The sequence below is a fragment of the Antedon bifida genome, chromosome 11, assembly GCF_963402885.1.
Source record: "Antedon bifida chromosome 11, ecAntBifi1.1, whole genome shotgun sequence".
Taxonomy (NCBI): domain Eukaryota; kingdom Metazoa; phylum Echinodermata; class Crinoidea; order Comatulida; family Antedonidae; genus Antedon; species Antedon bifida.
Genome location: NC_136236.1, coordinates 19245955 through 19258613, shown reverse-complemented (window position 1 = coordinate 19258613; position 12659 = coordinate 19245955). Strand labels below are relative to the sequence as shown.

General features: G+C 32.5%; 1 protein-coding gene across 1 annotated transcript; it reads right to left on the bottom strand.

Annotated features, from left to right (window-relative positions):
- Positions 1-3563: 3563 nt before the first annotated feature.
- On the bottom strand, positions 3564-8068 carry LOC144855762 (uncharacterized). The gene is made up of 2 exons (XM_078713686.1): positions 5307-8068; positions 3564-4379 (listed from the first exon to the last, which is right to left on the bottom strand). Exon 1 carries the CDS (start codon positions 8045-8047, stop codon positions 5960-5962), a length of 2088 nt encoding a protein of 695 aa, XP_078569812.1. The 5' UTR covers positions 8048-8068; the 3' UTR covers positions 3564-4379; positions 5307-5959.
- Positions 8069-12659: the final 4591 nt, after the last annotated feature.

The window sequence follows — 12659 nt, the reverse complement described above, 5'->3', positions numbered from 1 at the left end:
AAAAATGGTGTTCAATCGTATGTTTGGCAGGAGCGGCGTTTATTAGGTAGAAACATGAGCAAGTATACAGTATTGTACTTACCGCCCGTGAGATTCATCAGCGTTCGGCAGTTGCAAAGAAATTGGTCACCTTTTTCGTACAAATTTGCCGTTCTAACATAGACTGATAGATAGGCCTAAAGGGAAGTAAAAGGTAGATTCATCAGCGTTCGGCAGTTGCAAAGAAATTGGTCACCTTTTTCGTACAAATTTGCCGTTCTAACATAGACTGATAGATAGGCCTAAAGGGAAGTAAAAGGTAGATTCATCAGCGTTCGGCAGTTGCAAAGAAATTGGTCACCTTTTTCGTACAAATTTGCCGTTCTAACATAGACTGATAGATAGGCCTAAAGGGAAGTAAAAGGTACCCGGCGCTAGTATCGGACTTGCGGTTTAAGAGGAGATAGAGGAACACATTTTGGCTTAGTGGTATTATATTATAGAATAACTAATTTGAAAAAGATAACATACTGTTCTGATGGAAACGCCGATACGAAATGTATCATGCAATTTATGTAATTACTCGTAAAAGCACAAGCGGCATATGCAAAGCAAGTGTCATCCGATAATTCAGTAGTTTGCAGTAAATAACGATCGTTCATTACCTACCATGTAAAGGTTACACACGACGTGTCACCACCAGAATAAAATCACGAAAAGACCGTTTGTCGCACGAAATATATACACGTACAGAAATGTCGATAATTATGGGCAAAGGTTTATAATAAATTGTTTTTTTTAAATAATATTTTTTCAAATATCGTATGGAATAGCTCATCATATGAAAGATTCAATGATTATAATTATTGTAAAAAACGGACTGGATTATTAAATAATGTCAAAACCACCAGGCCAATTTAATTTCATTCTCTAATTAACTTTATGTCACAAATGGAAAGTCATAATAATCTTCAAATTAATATTGTGCAGGCACCGTTGTTGAAGATTTTAGTCAATTTTATACATCTCAGTATCATAGGCATATTCCTAAACAAAGTATCACATGTAAAGTTTTGATTAAACTTTAACCTAATAGTGTGACAAACGTTATTATACTGTATCACAGTGCTTTCTTCAGATACAGTATGGAAAATCAGGAAATATTTATTGCCTCTGATGTACAATCATCACATAGGAAGATGTCGGTCAACAATATGGTAATGAAGAATTAATGTTACAAAAGGTGTTGACTGTGATCTGTTAGGCCTATTTAAAACAGTCTATGTAAAAGATTACACTTTTTATAGTTGTAATGCAGACATCTTTGCTCGGTGTATTGCTTCGGTAATTTCGAAGTTAAAAATGTTTGTCGGTAGCAATACATTTTCTAAAGCCTTGTCTACACTGATGAATTTATTTAACATTGCTGATTTTAATCATGGTCATAATCTAAGAAGTACAGTTCATAAATTTCAATTAACTATCCCTTTTGTAAGTTCAACATTGTATTTCTTGCCATTGATTTATGTTTCTGGACCTTAAATATGGAATCAATTAGATACCGGTATTGTTACTCTTCCTCTCTCTCAACTTTTCGTAAAAACTAAAAAATCATCTATTTACCTCCGCCAATCGATCGCGTGTGTTTGTTTGCAGGATTACTCAAAAAGTGATTACAAGATCTTTACCAAAATGAATGTATAGATAGATATGTGGTCAAGGACCATTCCATTTTTTGGGACCATGGTCCCAATTCTGGACCACATTTTTAGTATACTTTTCAGACCTGCTAGTGTTAAAAGATAGGACAGAATGTTTCAAAAGCCGGCGAGCAGTCTTAAAGTAACAAGTAAACTGAAATTGCATTTTCTGGAGAACTAATTGTCCAAAAAACTTCAGGCAAGAGTTAAACCTATTTCTTTTCAAATTCACTCGTTTGATTTTCGCGTTGCTGTTCTATTGTTAGTCAACTGAAGCTATTGTTAATTGAAAGGCTTGTTACATAACCATTACACCAAATTCGCATACACATTCTTGTAGTGAAATTAGCCTAAATCACACACAACATGAAGACACACAAATATATATATATAGATATTTTCCCGGAGGAATCTTATGTATGAGAATTTTACAGTAGGCGGAGGGCACTCTCGGAGTGGCTTTCTAGTTATCATTGTATTCAAACTAGACCTTCAAACTGTTTTTATCATGACCTTATTTTCTTTTGTATATATAATTATATACAAGTGCATGTTTTCTTTTCGTTTATGGGTATTGCGTGACAATACATCTCTTCTTACAAAATCCTCTAATGGTATTGTTGCATTGTTTCATTATATATTACCATTTTGTTATTGTATTGTTTACATTGATAGAATAAATGTTGAATTATTATTGAACATTATGTGACAACAAAATGTGATGTGCTCATGTATGAGCCCATATTTGAGCATATCACTATCATATTTGGGCATATTACACTTTTTTTGTCAAACTAGTTTGTGGTGTAGACAGAGCTTACGAAATACAAAACAATTTCATATGACCTCCAGTTGTAATATGATAAATAGGCATTGTTTTACAAAACCAATAATACAATATCTAATGAGAACATTGAACTTTCTATGATTGTATAGGTCTATCTTAATAACAAGAGAACAATATCTATATTACAGTATAAGGTGTAGTTTATAAAACTATTCGAAGCTCAACACCAACAAAGATTCATATTGTTAAATCAAGGATTGTTTGTAGAAATTGTTTGGATGCACCAGTATTAAAACATAAACCAAAAAATAAATAAAAATATAGCACATAATAAATATATAATTGTTTGTAATTGTATACATGTTTAAATAAAAAAAGACTTTTATAACAAAACTTTTCCTACAAGAAATGTTTCAAATAGAAGATCATTCCAGGATTTTGTACCAGTAAACCTAAATTAATACGATTTTGGGTAAAGCAAAATTAACATTTTTATTTAGCCTTGTAGTACAAGGATGAGTAATAGGTGAAAAGCATTCAGACATTGAATGAGGCGTTCTTTCGTGATATAGATCTTATATCAAATGTAAGAACATATAACTCAGTTTTACATGTCTAGAAATCTGTAATTAAAAAAACATCTTTTTTTCGTTAAGAAAAATTGATACGAATTCCCAATTTCCAACGGGGAAATTTCTTCATTGAAAAAGAATACCATATCATTTTCACAAACATGATTAAGAATCCATAATAAATGTTATCAAAAATAATACCAACAAATTTAACACAGATATAATTATAACGTTATTAATAGTTAAATTACCTCGTTTATCAACAACTTTATTATTGGAGTGAAAATCATTATAATTAGTCAACTTTAAGTGTTTGTTTTCAGTGGCCTGCAACGCGACTCATTGCTCACCATGTCGGTCGGTCGGTTGGTCGGTAAACACTATCTCAAATTTGAACACGCAACTGCCAGCCATGTATGGCCTTTTTTTTAACATTTAAACAAAAATTTTAATAACCCGTGTAATTTTTAGTGGATTTGAAAATTTTAATTTTTGAAATGAAATATTTAAAATGTGACTACAAAATGCAAAGAAAAGAAAATTATTTTATTCATCATTTGGTATGTTTTTAGGTATAACTCATGACCAATAATTGTGAAAAAACTAATTAAATTCATGTTTTGATCATTTTCCAGATTGTGGTAGAATCGTTTTATTGATTTAAAAGTACTTTTTCACATTTCTAATAGTAAAATACCCAACCACCAACAGAACCTAAGTGGCCTATTTGAACGTTAAAATCTTCAGTTTACAGTGAAATTTGATTGATCACACGTTGAGGGGTGTCTAGAAAACTCAGATATCAGATATATTTGAGTTTTCTACACCAATGTTGAGACATAGTATAATTATTCAAAATATACAGTAGTATACGGTAATGTACGATTAGTAAATAAACATTAAAATAAAATAATACCATGAAGTAAATACACGAAGAAATACTCGCCATTGTCATTTAGGATTCAGTATTTCGACATTTTAGGCTTTATGTCCGTTCCATCGATGGAATTCTCATATTTTACTAGGAGAATCGGCTATGCTTTTTGGTAAATACATTACAAATAATGATGTTTAAAGTTTAATATCGAATTTAGGAAGCCTGCATGACACTTAATTATAACAAGTAGCAATTTCCATTTCCTCGATTGTAAGCAACTATACACTCTAACAAAATCAACTGAAGCTCCAAAAGTTATGTGTAAGAACACGGACACGGGTTGAGCAGAATTACACTATCCAGTCAAACAAGTTGCAAAAGTTTGTTTTATTGCTGATGCTGAATGACATATCCAAAATGGGACGCGAGTTTCAACCAGGTATTCACCTTATTTGGACAATTAGCTGTAAAAAATAAAAAGGTTAAATATTCAAATACATAGCATTTATTGAGTTTAATGTTTTCAGGGTTAAAATGAAAAATGAAGATCAGACTTTGATAGGTTATCACTTCCTTAGCGATTTTTTTTTATTATGATGCACGTTTACATCTGCATATAATTAACCATGTAAATATAATTTAAAATATATTCAATCACCTCATATTGTACCTGAATGCATCGAATTTATACGATCAAAATATTGTAACGTCTGCCACTTTAATTTAATTTATGCATTCGGTCATGTGATATTCTCTCACCTTCGAAACATTGGTCTATGCACTTAATTTATCATAAATCAATGTTTAGAAAAAAATTTCCTACATATTATGAGCAATTTATTTATTTATTTTTATTATCTTTAAACAAAAATAGCCAATATACATATTATACAAATGAGGCGACTTCTGGGTTAAAACTCGCGTCCCCTTTTAGATATATTTGTCAGCATTACCTACTGAATCAAAATCACCAATAAAACAAACTTACTCAAGGCCTATTTGTCATCTCAATCTAAAGTTTCTATATTGCATAGATATTAAACTAATATTAGTTACAATATCAATTATAATCATTCAAATATATAGACTTGACTGTATATAAACCTAAAAACATGTTTCAATAATATGTCAATTTGGTTCTCTGAAATATTGTGAAAAATTGTTCATAATTACAAGCATACATGAAAAAGATGTATAAATGTAATAAATTAATTTAATTATGATCTTGACAATGTCTTTTCTGTAATTGCTTACCACGTCACAATGGAACAAATTGAAACGTGACATTTGTCTTCGAACATACGTCACACGTATTAAGCCTTACGTTTTTTTCTGGATGCACAATGGCTGTGACGCTTGTACAATTTTGAACACTTATTATCAATACTCACATTTTATTAGGTTCACCAGCATTTTAAACATCCGAGGAGGTACGATGTAGTAAGCCTATTAAATTATCATCCTCAAAATGGTATAATTTCAATTTTTGCTGCATACCACCGTGTAATAATTTAATCAGTCTATGCACACATTTTATAAAGCAATAATACGGTACTTTATATTATAAACACATATAAAACATTATTCCAGAATTGGACAAATATTATGGATCCAATCGCAAATGTAAAGGTTTGAACAGCACAAAATATAGGTACACATTACCCGTCATAGGTCTATAGTTTTTGGCTCCTTTTCACATACATTGTACTATTTATGTATGATAAAGTTGGTATTATAGTGTACCGATGAGCGCATCATAATGCCTAGTTAATTTGTGCATTGCCGACATGAGTGCTGAATAGGTCAGTGTAGCTTTATACATACGAGCCAAATTTCGTTTTCTACGAGTAGATTGTTATTCTTTTAAAGTCCTTTCTAATCCTCCGTTAGACATTTTCGCTCAATATCACTTGAGATAACGCCAAGGGCAAAATTAAAAGCATGTTAATATAAAACACACAAAATCGAACGAAAGACACTATAACTGTATACTATTTATCATAATATTAAAATATGAATATCTATTGTATGCTTTGAAGGCGCCTTATAGTTGAGCTTCAGAATACAAACGACTTAACTGATGTTCACGTGAGCCATGACGTAATGCGTGTTTGCGATACCATTTTCGGGGTGTAAAACAAGGGCAAATTAACTTTTGAAAAGCCTTCCGAAAACGTAAATTAAACGTTATATAAAGAATGGGGTTACAGAGGGAATGTGCGTAACCCATATAAACAGCAACTGTCATCAGTTTAGGCTTGGTGCAGTTCGGGCAGATTGCGTATACTATAACTTGCGCAAAGTATGGCATCCAGCATATTAAAAAACACGTTAGGATTACACCTAGCTGCTTTGCCGCTTTCTGAGCTCGTTTTAAAATCAAAAGGACTTTACTTCCACGACCACTGAGTCCTGTCAATGAATGACGTAATCGTGCACGAACCGAACCTGTTGAACCACGGAAAGAAGGGTTACTTCCGGAATATTCTCCATTACGCTTAATATCTCGTCGTTTATTTCCTATACAAATGGCATGGCCATTCAGTGAGGCATAGTTCGGCAGTGACGTTGTACTGGGTAGCTGGCAAAGTCTATGAGGGCTTGAGGCACTTGATCGTAGTCCTGCGCTCGTCGTCTTAATTTGTAATGGGTGACCGTCATTTGCCTGTGGCACTGATAATTTGCCACGCATTCGCCGTGTCGTATGACCATTACGCGGTAGGCAGCTGTCACTTAGGCCCTGACGTGTTAGATATCTCTGACTTGCACGTTTTTGTGTTTCAGTATGATTACTCTGTACATCACCGTTTTTTATTGGAGAATTGTTGATTTTTATCTTTTGTTCTTTATCACTTTCGATCGTATTAAATACGATACCGATTGATCCGCCAGTTTCACATCGTTGGCGACTGCTTTCTGTTTGATTAAGATTGCTTGCGTTTACCATTTCATGTTTCACCTGCGTAACAGAAGTTTCAATATCCGTCACTTCCATTGTGGCAGCCTCTACACATCCAGACGGCTCTTTAGAGATACCAGAGGTAGAAGAACTACCTACATTGGCTTCAAGTTTATGATTTCTGGTTAAACCTTCGAAAAGTGACGACAACTCGTCATTTTCTTTTTCGAATGAACTTGGCGTTGGTTGTTTGACGTTCCCGTCACTTTCTGCCTCTTCGTCAATGCTAGCATAACATCGAACAGTACGGGTGTTACCTGCGTAGCGGCAATTCCACGGAGTAGATGAATGTGAAGGGCTATTGACAGTATCGTCATACAATGACTGTAAATGCCATAGGTCACTCTGACTTACTAAACTATACGCATTATCACTATCCTTTTTCGAGTTTTTAGAGGCCATGCTACCAGCGCTCATTCGGCCTATCGCCATTGTTGACCGTTTTTGAATAGCTTTGATAATATGAAAATACATTCCACAAGTTATGCACAATGGTATGATAAACACAAAAACTGAACCAGTTGCGAAATACCAAGAAGCTGCACCATACCTTACAAAATCTGAGCGCGCGGTCATGGTTTCACCACCACCTGCATACACATATTTCCAGGTGGCTGCAAATGGTGCGACAATAACAAAAACAATTCCCCAAATAATCGCTATCATCATTATAGCATGCCGTTTTGTGCGTAAGCGAATATATTTGATCGGATAAGTAATGGACCAAAATCGGTCTAAATTTAACAAAATCATACTTAGAATGCTTGTAATTGAAAGAAAATAATCCAACGTTACCCATAAGTAATAAATTGGTTGCGAATTATTCCAAAAATGTGGGTAAGATGTGTCCAGTATATTTGGCGGGATTATAAATAATCCAATAAATAAATCCGCAATAGCAACTCCCGAAGTAAATGTGCTAGAAACAGAATGAAGTCCATCATTTAGACGAAGAACTACAAGAACAACACAATTTGTTATACATGTTGCGAAACTTAGAAGCACTATCAAAGATGTGCGTACAATACCCCATACTTCTAAGCCAAGTATGGCATCGCTACAAAGTTCAGAGGAGCTCTCCTGCGTGGTATTTACTCCAGACATAGCTGCCCAGTGTATAGTATCCGTTTTAGCTGAAATAACTATGGAATGCGATTCATTTTGTAAATTCATGCTTCATATACACACACTACAACACCGATCGCCTACCGATTTATGATGATGATGAACGGACTGTCTTCACGTTTTTTAATTGGTCAGTGCAACCGTCTGAAACGAGCAGCCAATAGCGTTTCTACGGATGAATTTACACAACATACATTACTGAGCTAATACCGCATCGTACTTAAATTTCACGATTGAACATCCAGGGATCTACAACAACAAAAATAGCATCCTTTTGAGTAATAATGTATGAAAGCAGAGTTGGAACAAATCTTTATGATCCCGGATAAAACGTTTCACTAGCTCGATGTATGTAATGCATCTCATAAAAGAAAAACATCAAATCAAAACATTGCATTTGGATCGATCGTAACCGATCTTTCGAATTTGATTTCCTCTATTTTGTTATATATTTATCCAACATGTAAATTAACATAATTTAAAGCTCTTCATTTATTATTATATTTATCATAGGGATAAAACGATTTAGCAAGTGTTTGCTTAAATTAAAATATCAATACATAATAAAGTAGTCTATAGAAGCCTTGTTAAATGTTGATAATATTTAAAGTGCTACGCTAATAAAATTGTCTGTTTAATATGTTAATTCACCTATGATTACTATGCACGCAACCAATTTAATATGTTAATTCACCTATGATTACTATGCACGCAACCACCTGTTCAAGAGGATACTTCGATTAAAATACGCATCGTTGTTTGCATAATATTGTTACATAACAAATGCATTGGTTATTCAAACCAGATTAGTGAAGGTATAGCAATTGGTAATTGCTGTAACCTTTAATCATATTTGTCAATACAGGTAACACTACTTTGCCCACATTCAATAAAATTAACCCCATGTCGTCGAATGCCCCGGATTTCAATAAAAATATCGTCATTTTAGAAAATCTCCGAACATGCCGCTTTATAATACTGGAGTTGTTCTGGATCGAATTATTCGTGATTCTGATACCAATTCTGAAAATGTACACTTCTAAAGAAAAATTTTAATTTGATTATAACGTCGATTAAAATATAATAGATATCTGTAATGAAATTTAAATTGTATATATCTCTAAACTACCAGTATTTAAAATATTCTTATTCTTGTTCTCGTCATCGTAATCGTCGTTATTAGGCCTATTATCGTTTTTGAATAAATTAAATTTGTCCTATACTAGACTAGTCCAGATTTGAGAAAAATGAAATGGTGTCTACACCCATGTTTCTGATACCGAGGATTCCAAATATATTGTTACTATAGTTCATTCATTTTAAACGTATTGGCTTATTAGCTTGACTTTTACGAGACTTGGCAGGTTAAAAATGGTGTTTATATCTATGTTTGTGATACTAAGGATTCCAAATATATTGTTATTAAAGTTGAAAATATTTTATTTCAGCCGCCATCCAAGATGGCCGCCATTTAAAATATATTTTGTCTAATGACTTGATTTAAGGTAAGTTATAAAAGAAAATAAGTCATGGCGGCAATTTTGTTTTTAACATTTTCTAGGGTGAAGATACCGTATAAAACTTGAACCTGAGATTTGAATTCAACACCCCGAAATTACCCTAAAACACATGTTGATTCGTTTTAAACACGAAATGCCTACAGCATTTAATTTTTCAAATATCTGGATTAGTCTATATACTTACATTATATAGAAACTAAATCGATTAATGTAATAATAGAAAATTTAATTTAAGTTGGTCATACCGTTTTGTAGAAAAGGTTTCAATTCTGTATTCTTCCCATATTTAATCTCATAAGCATTTATATTCATAATAATATAACGAGGCCTACCGTAACGTTTAGTTCAATCAATTCATAAAGGTTCAACAATTCAAGGCGATCTAATTAAAATATTAATTATATAATTCAATATCATCAACTCGAAAATACGTGATAAAAATTAACAATAGGCTAGTATAGTCTAATTCACATTGATTCAGGGGATTATCAAGAAAATAAAATCACAATATAAAATCAATATTAAGGAAAATAAATATGCAGAAGTAAGGTCATTGAGTCATGACAGCAGCCTCTTAAATATCAATTGGTTCTTCCAAGTAGGACCCAACGCAAGGACGTAAGCGCAACGCAAGTGAGATGACCAATCACAAACGACGTTTCGACTAATCCGGTATATAATAATAACAATACTATTTATTGAAACTAAACCTTTATAGCGGTGGCACACGTTCATACATGGTGCGTTCTTAAAATAAATATATAGACAACAAACAGATACAAAATCAATACAACAGATTCAAAAATAATAATTAACCCACCGACACGATTGCTGTCGTAGTCGGTGTCTGAGATATACATAAAAATTAAGTAGTACTAACTAAAAATAATAATTGACAACAGTAGGCCTAATAGTGAAGAACTGAAAATAATAATAACAATAAATAATAATAACTGAAAAAAAAAATGAAAAGATATAATACACTCTATACCGCAACCAGACAAAATATTTACAGGCTATCTGCGAGTTGGATGTATGTAAAATGAAGGATAAGAAACTAGCACAATTCAATTATAAGATGTTACATAGAATAAACGGCTTTATCAGTGGAAAGTTAAAGAAACACAAACGTGTGACAAATGTGGAGAAATTGAAAATCATTTTTTTTTTAGGAGGAAAATGCTTAGTATCTTTGTAAGTTTAAACCACAATAATATATCATTTAAGCAATTAATACTAGGAACGGGAGATAAGCTAGTAGATTATATTTACACATTTGCAGCCTTCACTATTTATAGAATAAAAATGTTATCAGCATTAAATAAGTCAGTGGGTAAATCTTTATGGAATTCATTTAAAAGCAATATGCTAGAATTTAGAATTAACAAAAATTGTGTTAAATAATATGATTTTATGTAATGACATGAGATAACATGAATGTGAATAAAAGTGGTGTTTGATCCATATGCTAAGGTACTTGCGCTTTATTTTTACACCAAATATACATCAACATAATTTTATGATTCGGTAAAAATTAAAAAAAATGCTGCTTTTGTTGTCGGTGTGTTTCTACACTCATGCAATTTATATAATCATAAGCTTTAATGTGATGTATGATTTTAAGCTTGTTTACACACATATTTATTACCCGAGTATATATTGTTGTTGCTTAAATGATGTCATTACATTGTTCAAAATATATTTCAAATTGCTCGTGTTGGTATACATGTCATAAGCTTTAATTTGATACCAAACTTGACATGTTTTTTTTTCATTTTTCACAAAGTTATGTAATATATTTATATAATGGGTGTGGCTTAATTAATCGCATCATTAGGCTATATTGTTCAAATTATATTTTACATAGTTCCGTGATGTTGTACAGTTCATAAGCTTTAATTTGATACCAAACTTGCCATATTTGTTTGATTTCTTAATTTTGTTCACGAATTTATGTAATATATAATGGGTGTGGCTTTAATGACGTCATTATATTGTGATATTATAGTTAGTCATGTTAGTGGTATTGTACATGTCATAAGCTATAATTTGATACCAAACTTGACATATTTATGTAATTTATATTTTTTTAATCTATATTTTTTTTATATTTTTATATTCTACATAAATCCAAAGGCAAATTACTGAAAAAATGACAATGCTGTGGGTATCAGTGGCTGGTTCTCAATGGAGATACAAAAAAAAAGCGAAAAGCTAAATCAAAACGATAAAGTAAAACAGCCATATTCTACATAATATATTTAAAATGGGCGTGGTCAAAATTACGTCATTAAATTGTTCGAATTTTTGGGCACCCCTTCTAGAATTGTTAGTTAGGTCCTAAAGAAGGTTTCTGCCAAGTGCACAACAAAAGTGCTAAGCGACCTGACTATATTTGCATATCTGCAACCACTCAGTGTCTACTTGGTCATGAATTGACAATGGACAATTCTCCACCTGGTTCCCTGCCCCTCAGTATAGCACTTGCATATTAGACATCAACGTAACATTGAGAGGTATTGTTGTACAACCAAGGAACAGCCCTGTCCCTTTTGTGACTGAACTGATAAGCATTTCCTAAAACGGCTTGGCTCTTTGGTATCTTTCCTGATTGTTGCGCCTCATTTTTTATTTTTTACTTTTTATTATCTGTGCTTGTGTGTAAGTAATTTTATACGCATTTTTTTGTCATTCAGACGCATTTCAGCCTTGTGCTGACAAGTATGTTTTTTTAAATGTGTAACTAAATACACCGAGATATAATATCATTAATGCCAAAATGTTTAATGTGCCAACATTTACAACAATGACATGTGTGGCTAAATGATGTGTGAACATGCTTGTGTGATGGGTCTGTAACACAGGAGTGAGCCTTCTGCATGTAAAGAGGGGAGATAATAAAGATGGACAACAACTACAACGTGTTTTGTTATATTGTTATTGTTTGTTTCAGCTTACAAGCGAGCCCTAACACATGCATGTCTAATGTTTCTTAAGTTGCCATTTATGTGTGTGTCTAAATGTTTGTTTCTTTTCAACCAGACACTATTATCTCAACCAAACATCCTGAACCAACTCCTAGTGTCAATGTTCTTGATTTTAAACTTTTCTAAAGTATAAAAAACACATGTTAACGTAAA

Excerpts from the sequence above, each read along its gene's own strand:
- LOC144855762 (XM_078713686.1), bottom strand. The coding sequence starts at position 8,047 with ATGAATTTACAAAATGAATCGCATTCCATAGTTATTTCAGCTAAAACG.